The sequence below is a fragment of the Molossus molossus genome, unplaced genomic scaffold (assembly GCF_014108415.1).
Source record: "Molossus molossus isolate mMolMol1 unplaced genomic scaffold, mMolMol1.p scaffold_m16_p_4, whole genome shotgun sequence".
In the NCBI taxonomy this organism is placed as follows: domain Eukaryota; kingdom Metazoa; phylum Chordata; class Mammalia; order Chiroptera; family Molossidae; genus Molossus; species Molossus molossus.
In genome coordinates, this window is record NW_023425377.1 from 22,771,738 (window position 1) to 22,791,884 (window position 20,147).

The window sequence follows — 20,147 nt, forward strand, 5'->3', positions numbered from 1 at the left end:
CCTGGGCAGTGCATGCAACGGGCCGTGCCAGGCAATAACTGCCACGCCCCCTCTGTTTGGCGATTTGTTGAACCACTGACCTCCTGGAGGCAGGTGGCCCAGGCCGAGGTGAGCATGGAGGGCGGGAGTGTGGATGTTCTTGGGGGAACCTTTCCAAAACAGCCTGCCAACTCCAGTGCTTTCTCCCCAGCGGAGAGGAGAGCAGAGCTCCTTCTGAGCTGGTTCTTTGTTTGCCACTCACGGTGCCTGGGGCAGGGAACGGTTTGAGACGGAATATTTGGCAACAGACTAAGCTTCTCCCACGGGCACTCCTGAGTGCCTTTGGCAGCTCCTGGCAGGGGGCCGTGCCCACCCGGTGTCTGTCCAGCCCCCAGGGAGCTGTGGCTTCCCCTTCCCCACCCGGCAGTCTCTTCGACCCAGGGGTTCCCAGACCCAGGAGATATTTTTTACATGTATTTTTAAACTAGTCTTTTAAGTAAAATGCTCATAGGATAAACAATTCCAAGAAACCATATAGATATGGAGTGAAAATGAAAAATGTGCCTGTCCTTCTCCCTGCCAGCTCCCCCTGGGCAGTTCCACGCCCCGAGGGTTGGATTCAGTAGGTGAGGCCCGAGCTCCCGATGACAAAATCCTGTCAGCGAGGATCTGCTCATGTAACTCCCTGCCAGGGGCTCATGCAGAAAGAGTTCATTAACACTGCTGGGCACGAGGACGCGGCTGGTGCAGCCAGAGGTGACTGGCCCGTGACCTCCACAGTCCCCACTGCCCACCCGGGCACTGAGGGGTCGCTTCCGGGCTCCCTGGTGACCAGCCTCAGGACACCAAGTGGGAAGCACGGCATGAGCTCATTCAGGCTGCCCCTGAACTTCAGGCCCACGCGAGGGAGACTGTGAGGTGGAGCAAGATGTCTTTCCATCCTCCTCATCTTCCTCCCCCGCCCCTCTGCCTGACACTCAGTCCTCGTGATTATTTATCCAACCTCTCAGGATCCGGAGCCCTGTTGAGGCCCTGTGGAGGGTGGGCATTTCCTGTTCCAGACTCGGAGGCCTATTTTCGGTCCTAGTTCCCGTGCCTCTGGTCCGAATCCCTCTGCCTACCTGCCTGCTGGAGCCCAGCCCCTTGGCAGGCAGAGAGCCCTCCAAGCTGCTTGATTGCACCCCCACGCCTCCCCACACCTCTTCTCTGTCCCACCCTGCCCTTCGGGCCCCAGAAACCTACCCCCAGAGATTCCACCCACCTGCCTCCTGTGTTCTGAGCAGGGCTAGTCCCCATAACCCCAATATCCTGGAGGCATCCCCCAGGGAGGGAGGGGAAGTTCACAAGCTATGTTGTGGGCATTCGGGCCTCCTTCCAGGCACCTGGGCAAGAGGCTGCAGACTTCGTCCCTTAGACCTCTCACTGTCGTGGGATTCTACTGAGCTGGATGGATTGATTTAGCAATTAATTAATTATTAGAATGGGAGGCAATATAGTGTAGTAATTATGAACATGGATTGAGATCCCAGCTCTGCCACTTCTTAGCTATGGGATCTTTGACAAGCTGGGCTCTAGGCCCTGGGAACGTGGCAGTGACTGGCAGACAAGCTCCTGCTCTCATTGCACCTGTTTTCCAGGGAGACTGAAACGAGCATTAAACAGGTGGATAAGCTGGGTAATCTCAGGAAGCGATGAATGTCATGAAGAAAATAAGACAGGTTAATGGGGAAGTGAGGGGGCAGGAGGGACACGTGGAAAAAAAGAAGGAGGCAGCCATGAGAAAACCCAGGTAAGAGCATTCCAGGCAGAGGGCAAGGCAAGTGCAAAGGCCCTGAGGTGGGAAGGGCTCAGTGTGCTTGAGGCCCGAAAGGAGACCAATGTGGCTGGAGCTTCAAGGCCAAGATAAGGCAGGACCCAGCAGGGTTTTGTTGGTTGTAGTGAGGAGTTTGGATTGTATTATAAGTACATTGGGAAGCTGTGGGTGAGTTTGCAGCACAGGATTGATTCTGTAGTTTAATAAGAGCTCCTCCGCTGTTGAGGACTTTTGACGGGTGGAGGTTAGAGGGTGTGTCCAGGAGTGGATTCTCAGAGCTCTGAGTTCTTACAAGGCTGGACCATCTTGTTAAAGGGACCGTGCTTTTATTGCTCTGCCTCAGTCTCCCCATCTACATAACAGAGCAAGGCCTCAGAGGTCAAGAGAAATACGATCCCTACATTTCTTGAGGTGAAATGAAAACATTTCAAACAGAGTTCCAAAAATGATTGTATCGTGAGCATGTTTCCATTCAGCAAACGAATGCTTTTAGCACCGAAAGTTGCGATGCTATGAATTGTACTATGCACAAGATGATGACAAGATTCATAAAAACTAGTTCCTAGCATTTCCAGGAGGAGGGTCTGGTAACCAGGCACACGTGTGATGCTGCATGACCAGCGGTTTCTTCTTTCAATCCTGGGTATCACTCTGCTCCTGAGCAACCTCACATGGAGAAAACACCTGAATTCTGTGTGTGGGCTGAGCCAGAAAGCCCCCCAGACCCCACTGACAGGCCCAACTTTGACCTGCCTGATTTCTGGTTCTGCTGGAGATGGAGGGAGGAGGGGCAGGGTATGGAGCAGGGGTGGGTCCAGCCTTCCTCAGCCCACTGATGGGGATTCTCCTCCTTTGCCGTAGGCCTGGCCTTCCTCCACCCTGAAGGATCTGGAAGGAGGCAGGGAGGGAAGGGGAGTTAGGGGGATGCCCCTGGGTCCACCTCCCCTCCTTAGCCTGCAGCTGGTCTTTAGCTGGGGAGTTGAGCTTACACTCTATGAAAACTTGATTGGATTTAATCGCTTTCCTGATGGAAAAGCCACATTTCAGTATTGACCTTGGCTTCTGCAGCCCTTGGAGGACGGCCAGCGATTGCTGTAATTCAGGAAGTGGGGAAAGGGGAGCTGGCTGCCAAGGGATAAGAGCTGGGACTTCTCCATCCTCATCACCTTCCCCGGTGCCTACCTGCTCTGAAGAGGCCATTGGGACACCAGGGTTCTGGTCCCAGCTCTGCCTCTGAGTGTCTGTGTGAGAACCTTCTGTGGGCCTTGATATTGCCCTTTGAGGGTTGGGGGCAGGTAGAGGTGGTGGTGATTTGTCAGGGCACGGAGAACAGTACAGAGAGGGCTTTATTATTTTTTTAAATTTATTTTTTCTTTTATCCTCACTGGAGGACATTTTTTCATTCTTTGTTCAGATAGAGTGGGAGGGAGAGAGAGGAAGAGAGAGAGAGAGAGAAACATCGACATGAAAGGGACACATCGAGTGGCTGCCACCCGCATGACCCAACCAGGGCCGGGGACAAATTGCAACCAAGGTACATGCTCTTAGCGGGAATCGAACCCTGGTCTCTCTGGACCACAGGCCAACACTCTAACCACTGAGCCAAACTGGCCAAGGCTAGAGAGGGTTTTAAAGCTCACCCCTGGAGTCTGGCTGCCCAGGCACAATGCACGGCTCCCCTGTTCACTGCGGGTGTGACTTTGGGCCAGGTGCTTAACCTCTCTGAACCTGTTTCTTCCTCTGAAAAGGCAGGATAGTAGTTACACCTCCCTCAAAGGGTTGTAGCGAGGGCTTCAAATGCACAAAAAAGCTCTCTGCTCGGTGCCTAACACATGGTAAATAATCAACATTTGTAAATGGCTCCTGTTTTATAGTGTGTGTGTGTGCTTTTAAATTAAGGCATTAATGACCGAATTGTGAGTAAAGCACCAGAAAGGGAATTGGGAAATACATTTCCAGTCCCCGTTCTGCCACCGACGAGGCCTCGGCTTCCCAGGCTGCTGTTTTCTCATCTATGAAGTGGGGACAGTGACACCCACAGCCACGGCTGTTGGGAGGACTGTTTCCAGCAGCCTCAGAGTCAGACCACAGGTGGCAGGTCCTGAACCAGGCCTCTGTCCCCTGTGGGTGGGGAGGCCCAGGGGATTCGGACAGACGTCCTGGCAGACAGGCGTGAGAGCGCCACCCGAGCCACGTACAAGCCCTACGCTGCTGATTCTTCGGGGCCTCTGTGTCCTCTGCCAGCGAGGTGGCTTCTGCAAATTAATACAGCTCTTCTCAGAGAACACCCTTAGGAAGGTGCACTCATTCAACCATTTGTTCTTGTGTTTATTTATTTATTTATTTATTTATTTATTTATTTATTTATTTTTCATCCTCACCTAAGGACATTTTTTTTTTTTAATCCTCATCCGAGGACATTTTTCCATTTTTTGTACAGACAGAGTGGGAGGGAGAGAGAGGAAGAGAGAGAGAGGGAAACATCGATGTGAAAGGGACACATTGAGTGGCTGCCACCCGCACGACCAACCAGGGCCGGGGACAAACTGCAACCGAGGTACGTGCCCTTAGTGGGAACCGAACCCGGGTCTCTCCGGACCGCAGGCGGACGCTCTAACCACTGAGCCAAACCGGCCAGGGCTGTTCAGTTATTTTTTGAGCACCTACTATGTGCCAGGCATTCGGGTAGATGCCAGGGGTGCAACAGAGACCAAGTCCCCGCCCTCAAGGGTAGAGATATCAATGAGACAGAGTGAGACGCACTGTCCAGGGGCCCCGAGAGCACAGAGGAGGGGCCCCTGCCAACCTGGCAATCAGGGCAGGCTTCCAGGAGAGGGTGACATCTGGGGATGGGTAGGAGTGAGTGATGGCTAGGGAAGGGCCAGTGCGAGGTTGAGGGGGAGTGTTCCACGCGGAGAGAGCCGTGTGTGAGGACCCCGCAGTGAGAGGACTGAGCAGGAGGTGCCCGGAGACGTGAAATCCAGCGGCTCAGCCTGGCTGGAGGCTAGTGTGAGGGGCAGGGCTGGAGGAGGGGCAGCAGGAGCCTGGCCTGTGTGGGGGGCCCAGGCTTCATGGAGTTTGCATCTTATACAAGCAGGGGCTCCGGGATACCGCTCACTGGAGAGCCCTGGAGACAGGCCCAGAGTGGGGAAGGGACGGACCCTGCAGCGCTGTCACCCGGCTTCTCCCTCTTCTGCCGCATCTCTCTGCCTCCCCGGCAAGCTTTCCAGGGCCCAGGGGCTGCCCTGGGAGGTGGAGACCATGAGGCTGTGGAGGGAGAGATGGGGTGGGTGGAGGTTCCTTTCTCACCTGGGACTCACCTGGGCATCTATCTGTTTCAGACCATCAGAAGCTGGAGCGTGAAGCCCGCATCTGCCGCTTGCTGAAGCACCCCAACATCGGTAAGTTCTTGGGGGACAAGTGAGGGTGCGGGGTAGGGCCGGGCTCCGCTCCCCTGCCCGACCTGGTGGGTTTTGCTGATGAGGTGGGGAGGTAGCTGCTCTATTCTCTGGGGATGGCGGCAAGAGAGATGGGAACAGGGGGTGTCTTTGATGGTTTTCACATTCCTCAGAGACCAGCTTGGGTTGGGGGACGGTGAAGAAGGGGCCCTTCCTCGCAGCCCACACTGCCAGCAGCCTCCTTCAGAAAAGCTGTTCCAGGAAAACTCCTGAAGCCTTTCATCTCTTGAGAGACGAAAATAGGCCAGGCTGGCCTTGACCAGTGCAGCCCACGTCCCTAACGCACCCCCGTGCTGAGTCAGCCTGGAACCGTGGTCCTGCCCAGCTCCCCAGACCTGTGGCTGGCCTGCCCCTTAGAGGCGAGCTGCAAGGTGGTCCCTGCCCCAGGGATAGACTGAGTGCAGGCTGTGTGGAGAGGCCGGGCCCTGCACAGTTGGAGAGGCTGAGTCCCTGCCCATCAGGGTTCTGAGTCATGAGGGGAAGAAGTACAGATTCTAGATACAGTTCTGTCAGAAAATGGCTGTGTGACCTTGGGTAGGAGCACTACCCTCTCTGGGCCACTCTCCCCCATCTTCACAAGGAAAGGGCTGTCGGAACCCCCTGGGCATCTTGCTAACCGGTGGATTCTGGTTCAGCAGGTCTGGGTCTGGGTGGGGCCTAAGACTGAGCATTTCTAACAGGCTCTGAGGCAATGCCGAGGCTGCTGGTTCACAGACCACACTCAGGAATATTCCAGCTCTGACGGCCACCACATCTCCTCCCTCCCAGGGAAGCATCTCTGGGCCCAGGGCCCCAAGGGTTAACTCTGCTGCTGGAGAGAAGCATCTCCATCTGCTATTTATACCCAGAAGGCCCTCCCTGTGCCCGTGCCTGGGAAGGGGAGCAGGGCTGTGCAAACAGCAGCAGCAGCTGCCGGCAGCTGGCGGGAGGAGCTCTGCTTGGACTCTGGCCCCCGATCTGCTTCGGGCCTCACTGTGTGGCCCCCTCCCAGCCTCCAACTTCTCAGTTGTATCATGGAGGAGGTTGTGAGTGATCTCTGACTACAAAAAACCATGGTTCTTATAAAGGAGGTATGAGTGCGTGTGTGTGTGTGTGTGTGTGTGTGTGTTGCTACTCCATTGCAGCTGTCTCGGGTCAATGCTGCCTCCTCCACTTTGCGCCCCTTCTCCCTCTCATTCCCAGCTCTAATGGGGAGCAGTAAGTTATGGGCTCTGGGGCTCACAGACCACAGCTTTCTGCATCATTACCACTTGCTGATGGGGCAGACCCCAGAAGGCCACCCCAGGGAGCAGGAGACAACCTGAAGGTTTAGCAGGTGATTTGCAGTCGGGGAGGGAAGTGAGGTTGGTTGATGACAAAGGTGACGATGTCTCCGTTTATTAAGTTCTTCCAGGTGCCAGGCACTGTGTTGAGTGCTTTTTGAGCATGGTGGCAGTAACCCCCCACTGCTGTTAGGAGAGGAGGCTCAGAGAGGTTACAGAATTTGCCCAAAGTTACACAGCTTGTAAGAGATGTTGCTGGAGGTGAACCCAGCAAGTCTGACTCCACAGCCCATTCTCCGTCATTCTGTGTAGCTTCCCAAGTGGACCTCCGGCTTGTGCTGTCAGAGGGACATGTGTCTAGGGGAACAAGTACTACCCTTCAACGTCTAAGAAAAAAACACGGTAACTTAGAAATATGACAGGAATGCCAGAAATTCGTGAGTTCAGCGACATAAATGAAAACTAGGTTACAGAATTTTCGTTCTCTGACAATATTTTTCAAAGTCAAAAAAGTGACAGCATAATTCAATGGGCACAGACATGCCAGTCTCTGCACCGGCGGTGGGGCTGTGACGCAGCCCGTGGCCCTTGAATGCTGCCTGTCCTCTCGGGCTCTGGGCTGCGTGTGTCAGGGAGCCTCTGCTGATGGGAGGGGAGGTTTGTATGGGAAAACAGCAGCGAAAGAAGCAGCCCTGTCTCCTGGGCTCCGAGTGGTGATCCAGCCCCCTCTCGGACTGAAACGGATTCCACTCTTCTGCTGTGGGTGGGGCCTGGAATCCAGCCCACGTCCCCTCACCTGGCTGCTCAGAGAGGCAGCCTTTTAAAATCAGCACAACGGCCTCCATCTAAGCTAAAGTCAGCTCTGGAGAAACACCCTGTCCTGGTTCTATCCATTTCCCTGAACCCCGAGGACCTTCTCTAAAGGGGCTGAGGCTCCTGGTCAGAGGGTGGACCTGGGACCCCAGTCTCTTTGGATCTCCCCGCAAACGGCTGTTGGCCAGCCCTAAAAGCCTTTTCTCAGGAGGTTCTGGCCGCAGCGTGGCTTCTTAGAGCTTCTCCGGCTCAGGAAAGGGAAGCCAACGCCTCTCACGCCCGCTGGAGCGGAGTAGACAGGGCGTCTGCCGCCAAGAGTCCACCTGGAGGAAGGTGGGGAGACAAAAGGCTGTTTTTCAAAACATGACCTTGATACACTAACGATGCAAGTTCATTGTACATAAATGAGAAGACAAATAATTTTATTATTATTATTATTTTTTTTATCCTCACCCAAGGACATTTTTCCATATTTTGTTCAGATATAGTGGGAGGAAGAGAGAGAGAGAGAGAAACATCGACGTGAAAGGGACACATCGAGTGGCTGCCATCCGCATGACCCAACCAGAGCTGGGGACGAACTGCAACCAAGGTACGTGCCCTTAGCGGGAACCGAACCTGGGTCTCTCTGGACCGCAGGCTGATGCTCTAACCGCTGAGCCAAACCGGCCAGGGCCAGACAAATAATTTTAAAACGCAAAAATACAGGATACCGAGTTCAATACACATACACCTGTTAAAAATGAAACCTGTATTTGCTTTGAAATGCATTCAAAAATTAAAATCGGCCCTGGCCTGTTTAGCTCAGCGGTTAGAGCTTTGGCCCAAGGACCAATGAGTCGTGGGTTCGATTCTGGTCAAGGGCAAGTATCTCGGTTGGAATTCGTCCCCGGTCCTGGTTGGGGTCATGTGGAAGGCAGCCACTCAATGTGTCCCTCTCACATCCATGTTTCTCTCTCTCTCCCTCCCACTCTATCTGAACAAAGGTGGAAAATGTCCTCAGGTGAGGATAAAAAAAAAAATTAAAATCAATAAATGGATGGAGTGGATAGAAATGTAGTAAGACAAGTACAAGAAAACATCAATGACAGAGCCCAGGTGGTGGGCACATGGTTGTTCATTTGACTGTATGTTTGAACTTTTTTATAATAAAATATTGATTCAAAAAATCAAAGCAGGATTATAGTACATGTACTCTCAGGCAGCCTGTGTTTTTTTAGTTTTGCTTTATAATAGATTTAAAACATCTTTCAGTCATTATTTATAAATATATATCATCGTTTAAGAATTAAAAATGTTTTACTTTAAATTTGTGTTCCTGCCCTGGCCAGTTTGGCTCAGCAGTTAGAGCGTCGGCCTGCGGTCCGGAGAGACCCGGGTTTGGTTCCCGCTAAGGGCACGTACCTCGGTTGCAGTTTGTCCCCGGCCTTGGTTGGTCATGCGGGTGGCAGCCACTCGATGTGTCCCTTCACGTCGATGTTTCTCTCTCTCTCTCTTCCTCTCTCTCCCTCCCACTCTGTCTGTGCAAAAAATGGAAAAATGTCCTCGGATGAGGATTAAAAAAAAAAAAAAAATTTGTGTTCCTTTCCTCCTCCTCCATCTCTGGTCCCCATCTTCCCTTCCCCCATAGTGGGCACCCAGTCCGGGGTATTTGCTGCCTGTTTCTCCAAACTTCATGTACAAATATGAGAGCCATAAGGAATTTAGGGGACTCCCTATTGAGCCAGCAATATATGCACATGGCAAGAAGTCTGATGACATTAGAGTTTACAGTGAAAAGTCAGTCTCACCTACCCATGACCCCTGCTCCCCAACTCCCCTCCCCAGGGCACCCCAATGCCCACATCCCTGTATCCTCCAGTGAGACTTATGACATATACAAGTTCAAATGCATCCTTGAAAAAAGGACTGTGCACACTGTTTTGCATTTTGCTTTTCGCCAAACAACATAATTGAGAGCTGATTCCGAACCAGTGAATAGCTAACTGCCGCATGATCTTCACAGCTGTGTAATTTCCCACCGTGCAATGCATCCTGATCCTCCAGGCCCGCTCCCCTTCTGCAGACAGTTTTTGGTGCAGAGGAGGATGTGAACCCGTCCAGGGAGGACCTGCCCTTGGCTGGCGGGGTGCAGGCCCTGGAGTCAGCCCTGGGTGTCAGGCCCTTTCTTTCAGAAGCTCAGGAGATCATTTTGGGAGCTCTGGGCTCCTGGGAGCCTTGCTCTGTTCTTGGTAAATGAGGTGTGAAGGGATGACAGTTTCTCTGCATGCCAGAACTCGGGGACCACTGTCATTGCCGCCTCCACTGACTCTATTATCTGCCCAGACCTGGAAGCAGATCAGGAATATTTACTCAGGGCCAGCACTGAATGGACACCAGTGGTGTGCCTCCAAGTCCAAGAGTCTCATGCTCATTGTCCAGACAAGGAAAGAAAGGCTCAGAAAGGTGTAGCAACTTGCCCAAAGTCACACAGCTAGCAGGTGGTAGAGATTTGAGCCACAGGCTCATTCCATGATGCTTGTTTGCCCGGAAAGGAAACAGAGTTGGGGGTGAGGGTGGGAACAAACTTTGACAAAAAAAGAGGGGTCTGTTGTCCTTCAGCCCAGACCCCTTTTGGCAGCGCCCGAAGTCAGCGAGCCCTTGTTCACCTGCATTTGTCGAAGCACCTGGTACCTAGCTTGTGCTCAGTGACCTGAGAAATTGCACTGCTGGCTATCGAGGGATGAGAGGGAGGGCAGGGGTGGGGCACAGTGTGTTCTCCTGTAACCCGCTGCCTTGGCTCCTCCCACAGTCCGGCTCCACGACAGCATCTCCGAGGAGGGACACCATTACCTGATCTTCGACCTGTGAGTTTGGACTCACCCTGGGATGTACAGTGCATATCAGGGCAGCCCGAGCAGGGATGACCTCTCTGGGTCCCTTGGCCCGGGGGTCCCAAATGACCCCAGACTGGGCTGAACTCTCTCTTCTGATAGAGTTTCCCAGACGTGATAAGTCTGCTACCCAAGCACTGCAGGTTGGTGTTCCTGAAACACCAGCACATTCACTTCGTTTCTATTTGTGGCCACTGGTGATACACAGTTTTCTTTTGGAATAATGTTAAAGTTTTGAAAGCCAATCGACTGAATGAAAAACAATAATTAAATGAGAGGCCTGGGTGGTTCCTGGATTAGTAGAGAAGCTGTGACGACACTGGTCTCATATGTAAAAAAACAAACAAACAAAAATAGCCCTTGAGAGGTTGGTAGTGGGGGAGGCTATGCATATGGCAGGGACAGAGGTGTATGGGAAATCTCTGTGCCTTCTGCTCAGTTTTGCTGTGAACCTAAGTACTCTAAAGATAAAGCCCAAGTGCCCATCAGTAGACAAATGGATGCAAGAACTGTGGTACATGTACCCAATAGAGTACTATGCAGCCGTGAAAAAGAAGGATCTCTTACCCTTTGAAACAGCATTAGCGGGGGGACACCTGAAGAGTATTGTGCTAAGCGAAATAAGCCAGAGAAAAACAAGTATCACATGATCTCACTTATCTGTGGAATCTAATGTACAACATGAACTGACAAACAAAATAGGTCCAGAGACATGGAAGTATGGAACAGACTGACAAACCTCAGAGGGAAGGGAGGAGGGGGGACAGGAGGAGATTAACCAAATAACTTATATGGATACGTGCATAGCCCATGGACACAGACAATAGTGAGGTGAAGGCCTGCAGTGGGATGGGAGCTGGGGGGAATTAAAGGGGAGAAAATGGGGGACATTTTCTCAACAATAAAAATAAATTTAAATAAATACATAAATAAAGTCTATTAAAAAACAAAAGAAGACCCAGCCCTTGGGCTTCTGGGAACCTAATGAATCCTAGTGATATATTGAGAGTCCCACGCTAACTCCAGCCAGGGCCTGGTGGGGGAGAAGAGCCAAGGATGGAGGGAGGGAAGTTAGTGGAAGCGTGTGTTGGAAGCCAGAAAGAGGGTTGTAGCAGGGGAAACCCCTATGACCCCTGGGGCCTTTCCCTTTGGGACTGAGGTTCTGAGGTCCCCAGGCCCCACCTTTGTTCCCTGGAGACTCTTCCAGAAGAGGCAGCACCTGGGGCCTCCGTGGGTGGGTGACTTTGTGCCTGTCTCCCTAGGGTTACTGGTGGGGAGCTGTTTGAGGACATCGTGGCCCGGGAGTATTACAGTGAGGCTGATGCCAGGTGAGTTCCAGGTGTGGCCTGGCAACTGCAGCTGGGGCAGGGCATCTTGCCTGCCACCTTCCCAGGGGAGGCTCGTTTTCACACGGTGACCCCTGCCTTTCTCTCCCCAGTCACTGTATCCAGCAGATCCTGGAGGCCGTGCTGCACTGCCACCAGATGGGGGTGGTGCACCGGGACCTGAAGGTGAGCGACCGCCCGGCCCAAGGGTGCAGCTCACCAGGGAGCCTGCTCCTCCGCCCCCTGCCCTCCCTCCACCTGCAGAGCCACCGGTGTTATCAGGGTCCCTTTAATTTCCCAGAGTTGGGCTGGATGGAGAATATTCCCCTCGCTGTTCAGATAAGAAACTGGGTTTAAGGAGGTCGAGCATCTGGGCTCGAGACCCAGGCCTCCTGACTCCCAGCCCGCTGTGCTTTGTGCCAAGCCCGGTGAAACGGTTTGAATGCCAACACTGGCTATGGTCTGGTCCAAATCCCAGTGGGGCCACTTTCTAGCTTCACAGTGTCAGCTTCTTTACGGTGGGGGTTGCCATAGCAACCTCTGCATGGATGTCAAAGGAGATAGCACAGTGCCTGGTACATGGACGTGTTGTTACTCTTATTTCTGGGTCTCTGGCAGGTGGGGGACAGGGGGAGAATAAAAACAGGCCTTGAGGCCCTCCGAGTCCTCTCTCTCCTCATCTGAATAAGGACGTGGGCAGGACAAGCAGATGTGGAGGCTCGGGTTGGCATCGGCGGCACGGCCTTGCCTGGTCAGCACAGACCTCACAGCTCTCCTCTGCTGGGCTTCATCGCCTCTGCAGCTGGTAGCTCATAACATCACTCCCTTCTGCAGAGCAGGACACTAGGCCTAACGAGTCGCAGGGATTTGCCTGAGACCGTGTAGTTCGGTTGTGCTTGAGCTAAGGCTGGAGCCCTGGCCTCTGACCTCAGATCCCAGACCCTGGGTGGTCTGGGGCCATAAAACCACTCAATCCAGCTCCTGCTTCTGCAGTAGCCCCTTCTAGGTGACCCTGCTGGGTATCCATCAAACCTCTGCTTTTTGGTCTTCAGTGACTATGAGCTTACTTCTTACAGGGTAACCCCTGCATCACTTGGAAATGCTCCATTCTTCCCTGCTAGGGGGGTTTCCCATAAGCCCCAGTTCTACCCTTTGGGGCCACATAGAGCAAGCATCCAGCTCAGGAGCCTGGCGGCACTTGGGTGGCTTTGTCATCTGCAGGCTGTAGTTCCTGAGTCATGTGTAGGCTGCTCTCCTTTCCCAGCCAGGACAGGACTTCTAGGCCCTTCTCCTCCTGGGCACCCTCCTTGGGCACTCTCCGGTCAGTCCAGGTCCCTCTTTGGGGTGAAACACTGAGCAGAACCTCTGCTCACCTCTACTGTCATGAGTAGTCCGTGGCTCCTCACCCGAATGCAGGTGAGCTCCCTGCGGCTCAATCCAGACTCACAGGCAAGAAGGTCTCTGGCCAGACTGCAGGGTGGCTCTCCCCAAAGGCCTGCTCCCATTATAGCTGCACCCCTGCCCGGGAGGAGGGAGGAGGGAGGAGGGAGGAGGAGAGAAAGCAGAAATTTAGGCCACGCTGGATGGAATAATTAGTGGCACATCCATCAAATCAGGACAGGACAGCTACTGAGACCCAGGGCACGTTGGGAACACAGTCCCCAGAGGACAAAGGGGCTTTAAAGAGCTATATTTGTGTGCGGCCTGTCCGGCTTTGGGCAATAAAAGGTCAGACGTGGGACTCCCGTGGCAGTCCCAGTGGGGAAGGGGGTCAGAGGAATCCAGTTGTCTCCAGAGACTCGGAGCCCACCCCCTACCCAGGCAGACAGTGTGAGTACTGATGCTTACCAGGCACTTGCTGTGGCCTCTGGGAAGTATTTCATCTAGATGACTGAGGTTAATGTCTGCCACCCCATGATATACACATCATCCTCCTTTTCTGGGAGGAAACTAAAGCTCACAGAAGTGAAATAATGTATCCAAATTCCATAGCTGGAATCAGAAGCTGGGGCTCTCTAACCCGGAAGTCTGCACTCCTCACTCCTCTCTGTCTGGATAGGGTGATTTCCTGTTCTCCAGACTCAGCAGGAGACAGCAGTCTCAACACCCCAGACGCCAGGTGGCATGTCTGAGGCCCCCATAACCCCCTTCCCCATCCCTGTCTCTCAGCTTAGAGTAGTTAAGAGCACGGCTTAGGAGCCAGACTGTGCCTCGATTCTGGATCTATCTCTTACCAGCTCTGTGATCTTTGTCAAGTCACTTAACCTCTCTGAGCCTTAGTTGTCTCCTTTTTCTATATATGACAAATACTAAGTACCCGATATGTGTGGGCCCCTGTCTTCGGTGCTGGTGATCCAGTGATGGACAGGACAGGTAATTCGCATACTATAGGGTGACAGATAATGAACAAGCACATAGACAGATGGGGGGAAAACATTACAAATCGTAATGAGATCTATGAAGGTAACAACAAGGAGCTAAGCTAGAAGATACCCAGAGATAGAGTAGTCATGGAGGGCTTCTTGGAAGGGGTGACATGAAGGTGAGAGTCAGATGAAAAGAAGGGGCCAGCCCTGTGAAGCTCAGAGGGAGAACAAATTAGGCAGGGGGGAACAGGGTGTGCAAAGGCCCTGAGGTGGGAACAAGCATGATTGGTTCAGGGGATATAAGAAGGCCACTGCAGAGAATGGGGATAATTATGCCTACCCCAAAGAGTTGTTGAGATGATAAATGAGGTGATGTATGCAAAACCCTTAGCCTAGTGGCTGGCACATAGTAGAGGCCCAGTAGAGTTGCTTCTTTTTTCTTATTGTGGTGGTGGCTGTCCCCCAACCCCCACCTCCAGCATTCACCTCAGCCCCAGCTCCAGATGCTGAGGGGAGGGGAGGGGAAGGAGGGGGTGGCTGGTGGAGGAGGGGTCTTTGTGTTGCAGAAGACAGAAGACTTGTAGTGGGGTAGTCCTCTCTCTGGGGACTAAGCTCAGGGTCCTGGGGTTGGAGCTAGAGGTAGGGGCAGGATGCCTCTGGACTATCCAGCTGTTCCACCTATAAACCCAGGTCCCTGGAGATGAGGTTCTGAATCCGCTCACTGTCCTCTGGCCCTTTCCTTCCCCCTGTTCCCTCTTCTCTCTGGTCCTGAAAAGCCGGAGAATCTACTGCTGGCCTCCAAGCTCAAGGGCGCCGCAGTGAAGCTGGCGGACTTTGGCCTGGCCATAGAGGTGGAGGGCGAGCAGCAGGCATGGTTTGGTGAGTGGGGGCAGGGGCTGGCAGGGGTGTAGGGGCCAGCCTTGTGTTGACATGTTTGCCTCTAGGAACCCTCTGCCCGCACAGGGGCAGGTTGGAGATGGTATTGTACCAGCCAGGGCTCAGGTAGCAGAGTCAGAGTCCCCTCTCCACCCAGCCTCTGGGTGTTGTCCCTCTCCCTGGGAGCCAGGTGCAGGGACATAGTCATCATTCAAACAGTACATGGCTTCTTCACATGCATACACTCCTTCACTGTTGGCTAGAGGCTTCTGCCGGTTTCCCTAACATCCTGAGTGCTAGAGATTATTATCCTGACGTTACAGTTGAGGAACAGAAGCTAAGAAACCTGGAAAAGGCCAAAGGAGATTAAAAGGGGTAGAGCCCGTTTTTAAGCTCGGACGATCCAGCATGCTCTGAGATTTGGGCATAACTGAGTCTTTTCAGCTATCTGGGGACACTTTGTAGTGGGCAATATTGATCAGTGGTTAAGAGCCAGAGCTCTGGGTTCAAATCCCACATCTGCTACCTATGAGATGTGGGACTAGGTCTCATTTCACCTCTCCTAGCCTGTTTTCTCATCTGTAAAGTGGGGATAATAACAGGATGTTCCTCCGCGCTGTGTGAGGGTTAAACAAGATCAGCATGGAAGTGCTCAGCCCTGCTTAGCACACACTGTCAATAAACAGGATCTATTCTTATGATTACTTGTCAAAACAACCAGGGTGTCCATTATTTCAATCGATCCTCCCAACAACGCTGGGAGGTATTTAAGATAGGAATCCCTAATCCCTCATTGGACAGATGAGGAAACTGAGGCCTAGAAAAGAGACCTGCTCGAGGGACTTAGGGTAGAGCCAGAGTTAGCGGCCGGCTCCTAGGAGGGGTGGCTCAGCTGGGGGCTGACAGCGCAGGGCATGTTATCTTGGGTGCCAGCAGCCGCTGATCGGGGAGTGTGCTAGAAGTTTGTGGCGCTGAGTCAGGACCCCGTGGGAAGGACTCGGATTGATCACTGACTTCTGCCATAGGTTCTGGAGTGGAGGTGGTGACGAGTGTACTATGTGCTTGTCCACCCTGGTCTAGAGGCATTGCAGGCCCCATCTGAGGGCAGGGGGTATTTTTACCATTTCCAGGGCACCCCTCATCCTTCTTCCAGTAGGATGGATTACTCTGGGTTACTCACGTGCCATCCTGTGTGTGTGTCTGCCTGTCTGTGTCTGGGGAGCAGGGTTCGCAGGGACACCGGGGTACCTCTCTCCAGAAGTGCTTCGGAAGGACCCCTATGGAAAGCCTGTGGACCTGTGGGCCTGCGGTGAGTCCTTCCAAAGGCCCCTCCATCCCCCTCTCTCTTCTTTGCCATTACACTCCGCCCCGCCCCGTTGCTCCTCCTCCAAGGGGTTGACGTCCCTCCTGGGGCTCTCCGCAGGGGTCATCCTGTACATCCTGCTGGTTGGCTATCCCCCGTTCTGGGACGAGGACCAGCACCGCCTGTACCAGCAGATCAAAGCTGGCGCCTATGATGTGAGTGTCGCTCCTCTCTCCGGCCTCCTTGCCACCCCCTGGCCCTTCCAGTGAAAGCCAATGCCCAGTGAGGTCAGGACCTGAGGATGCCCACTCCTCCGCCCTCCCAGCCCATCGAGGTCTCCTTGCCACCCTCTAATGGTGGGGCAGGTGGAGCTCGAGGGCTGACTGAGGCCAGGCGATGAGCTGGCTGTGCCTAATGACCGGGGCCTCTAAGTGATGGGTTTAGCTCATGGGGCCCCAGAAGGCAGAAGCAGCAGCAAAATATGTTTAGAGGTGGGAGGGCAGGTCGCAGGAGCCAGGTTGCCAGGCTTCCTCTCTCTCTCTCTCTTTCATATATATGTATGTGTGTGTGTGTGTGTGTGTATATGTATATATCTCCACATATATACACACAAACAATAATAGCTAACACTCATATAGCACGCTTCCCAACGCTTTCTAGACATTATTACAGTTAATCCTCACATCAATCTATGGCATAGGTACTGTTACTGTCCCCATCTACAGGTGAGGCACAGAGAGGTTCAATAACTGCCCAGACCACATAGCCAAGACATGGAAGAGCTGGGATTTGAACTCAGGCAGTCTGGCTCTAGTGTCTATGCTTCTAACTACCAAACTAGACTGCTTTTCTACATGGCTGATTTCCGTCAAGCTATGTGCCATGTGTTTGATACCATAGTTAATCCTCACAACACCTCTAGGGACAGCTCCGGAGTCATGTGACTTGCCCAAGGTCACTCAGCCCAGGAAACAGACTTGAACCCAACCTTGTGATCCCAAAGTCTGGGCTGTAACCACAGGCCTGCTGGCCGCCAGATAAGGCCCAGCCTCAGTATAGCACGGGAAGGCCTCCTCTCCCTCCGGCCACTGTTCTGACATGTCCTGGGTCAGGGGGCCCTGCCCCAACTCCTCCTGGTTGTGGATGCCCAAGTGGATGGGCAGTAGGACCCCTGCCTGCTCCCCTGCCAGTCAGGGGCTGGGGGATCGCAGGGGTGGCCTGGGGTAGGCTGGGCAAACCTGGCCCCTCTGCCCCTTTCAGTTCCCGTCACCAGAGTGGGACACGGTCACCCCAGAAGCCAAGGATCTGATCAACAAGATGCTGACCATCAACCCATCCAAACGCATCACGGCCGCCGAGGCCCTCAAGCACCCCTGGATCTCGGTGAGCCTTCCTCAGCAAGACCCTTCCCAGGAGCCCCTCCAGACCTCAGGGTTAAGGCCTTCACAGAGCCCTGTCCCTGTCCCTGTCCCTGGCTTCTTGGGCCCAGCCTGGGTCCAAGGGGCCTTAATCCAAGAGACATTGACCCTCTGTGGTTCTCAGGAGAAGTTAGAAATATGAGGTTGGCATCAGGACCGGGGTGCTACTGGCACTGAATGTCTGGTCCCTGAATGCTAAGCACCAGCAATGTTTACAACATCCCCTAGAACAAGGAATTATTTCTCCCAGATGCCAACCACACCCATAAGACACCCTGCTGAGGGGCCCTTGGGTAGGCCTGCCTTCCACTTATGGAATTCTTCCCCACTCCCCCCAGCACCGGTCCACCGTGGCCTCCTGCATGCACAGACAGGAGACCGTGGACTGCCTGAAGAAGTTCAACGCCAGGAGAAAACTGAAGGTAACAGGCCTCACCCTCCGTGCCCCAGACACGAGAGTAGCTTGGCCAGGAGACCCACACACTGTTCTTTCCTTCATTGAGTCCACAAACATTTACTGAACACCCGCTGCCTGGGCGGGGCAGCGAAGACAGACATGGGACATTATGGGGCCGTGGTGAGTGCCGAGATTGCACGCCCCGAGGGCCACGAAGCAGGACTAGAAGGACCAGGGAAGGATCCTGGAAGCCTCCCAGGGAAAGTCAGATTTAAGCTGAGACCCCGAGGATAAGCAGGCATTCCCAGTGGAGAGTCAGCGTGGGCAGATGTTCCGGACAGAGAGAAAAGCCTGGGTAAGAAGTCTGGAGGCGTGAGCTTGATCCTGGCTTAGGGGGACTGCCGTGTTTCAGCAGAGGTTTCGGAGGTGACACGTGATAGGGCAGGAGGCCGTGTTGGGGCCCCAACTGCCAAGCACTGGAGAGGAATGGCTCAGAGACTTGGGTAGGGGTGGTGACCCCAAGGAAGCTTCAGGCGGATCCAGTTGGGCCCTGAACTGCCGGCCTCTCAGCAGGTCCTGTATGTTCTCAGGGCCATGACAACTCCTAGCCTAGACCTTGCCAGGGACCCCATGAGCAGGTGGGAAGAGCGACCAAGGGGTCACCGGCTGGCAGGAACAGAGAGCCTTCAGCATGCTGAGGGACAGATGCTGAGGCCCTGGCTCACTGAGAACTTCCTCACAAACTCCCGGGCCTGGCGTGGGGGCTCAGGATGGGGACATGGGCCAAGGGGGTGGAGGCCAGCATGGTGCCAGAAAACTACCACCCCCAGCCCCTAGTGGGAGCTGTCATGGAAGAAGTCTCGGAATGTCAGAATCAGGGATTCTTTTTTTTTTTTAATCCTCACCCGAGGACATTTTTCCATTTTTTGTTCAGGTAGAATGGGAGGGAGAGAGAGGAACAGAGAGAGAGAAACATCGATGTGAAAGGAACACATCGAGTGGCTGCCACCCGCATGGCTGACCAGGGCCGGGGACAAACTGCAACCGAGGTACCTGCCCTTAGCGGGAACCGAACCCAGATCTCTCTGGACCGCAGGCCGACGCTCTAACCGCTGAGCCAAACAGGCCAGGGCAGAATCAGAGATTCTTAAAATCATAGACTATTGGACTCAGAGAGTGTCAGTGTCCAAATCAGACTGTTAGAACCAAAAGGGCCGTTGTGCCCCAGCCCCTTGTTGACATGAACCTTCCAGGGTTCCCAGGTCAGGGACCACAGTAGTAATAGAGTGAGGTTCTGAGTGCCCGGGCGGAGGGTGGACGGGGGAGGGGCCAGGGGCACAGGGTCTACTGTCCTTGCCCAGGCAGGAAACTTCCTTGGCCTTTAACAGCTCCCACTGACAGGTGTCCCCGAGCCCATCCACCAGCTCTGGCCAGGCTGGCGGAACCTATTAATATCTGCTCCTGGGATGGCCCTGTCCCTAGAGCGGCACCAGCTAAGGTTGCATTCACCCTGATTTTTCCAGGGGGTGGGGGTTGGTCCCTGGGCTGTGGAACGGGGGACAAATGGAGGGGCAGAAGGCCGTGGCTTTGTGTCTGAATGGAGCACCTCGTCTCCTTTCCCACTCATCACCCGTTTCTCTGTCTCTCCTCTCCCTTCTTCCCCCTGGCTGCTTCTCTCCCCCAACCCCACACCCTCTCCTCACCCGTTGCAGGGAGCCATCCTCACCACGATGCTGGCCACCAGGAACTTCTCTGGTAGGTGGCAGGACCTCAAAGTCCCAAATTCATCCTGCAGGAGGTGGGGACATTGTCATGTCGGGTTCCTGAGTACCCTCAGGCCAGGGGGCCTGAGGAGAGCAGGGGCTGCAGAGGACCCGGTGACTGGCCCACCTGATGCAAACCTGCACCCAGAAGCGGGGAAAGGTCAAAGGTCAGCAAGCTAAGGGCTCAGCAGGGAGGGTCAGAGGTTTAGTCTGCCTCCCTCACCTCACAGCAGTGCATGGGGTCTCAGGCTGGGCCAGCCAGAGGGGAAGGCCTCACAAATGTTGGGGTCCAGGTCCAGTGGGACTGAGCCAGACTCAGCGAGAGGCAGTGTTCCTGTTCACCATCATCACTGGGGCCCAGGTGTCCACTCTGGTGGCCTTTATGACAAGGCAGTGGGCCGTTGCCATTCCTGAAGGTGGGCCAGGCGGCATCGCTAGGGGGAGGCAGAGACTGTTATCAGCGAGGGTTTGACACCCCCCCCCCTTGCAAGTGCCCTTAGC

The 20,147-nt window shown here is 54.0% G+C and overlaps 1 protein-coding gene across 2 annotated transcripts in view; it reads left to right on the plus strand.

Moving 5' to 3' along the window:
- CAMK2A (calcium/calmodulin dependent protein kinase II alpha) overlaps positions 1–20,147 on the plus strand; it is a 62,840-nt gene that overhangs the window by 18,294 nt on the left and 24,399 nt on the right. For both annotated transcript variants that reach the window (XM_036281801.1, XM_036281802.1), the window contains exons 3-12: positions 5,134–5,193; positions 10,117–10,171; positions 11,461–11,526; positions 11,637–11,709; positions 14,666–14,768; positions 15,991–16,074; positions 16,189–16,283; positions 17,329–17,451; positions 17,825–17,908; positions 19,596–19,638. In XM_036281801.1, coding sequence (XP_036137694.1) covers positions 5,134–5,193; positions 10,117–10,171; positions 11,461–11,526; positions 11,637–11,709; positions 14,666–14,768; positions 15,991–16,074; positions 16,189–16,283; positions 17,329–17,451; positions 17,825–17,908; positions 19,596–19,638 — 786 coding nt within the window. The remainder of the gene's footprint in view (positions 1–5,133; positions 5,194–10,116; positions 10,172–11,460; positions 11,527–11,636; positions 11,710–14,665; positions 14,769–15,990; positions 16,075–16,188; positions 16,284–17,328; positions 17,452–17,824; positions 17,909–19,595; positions 19,639–20,147) is intronic.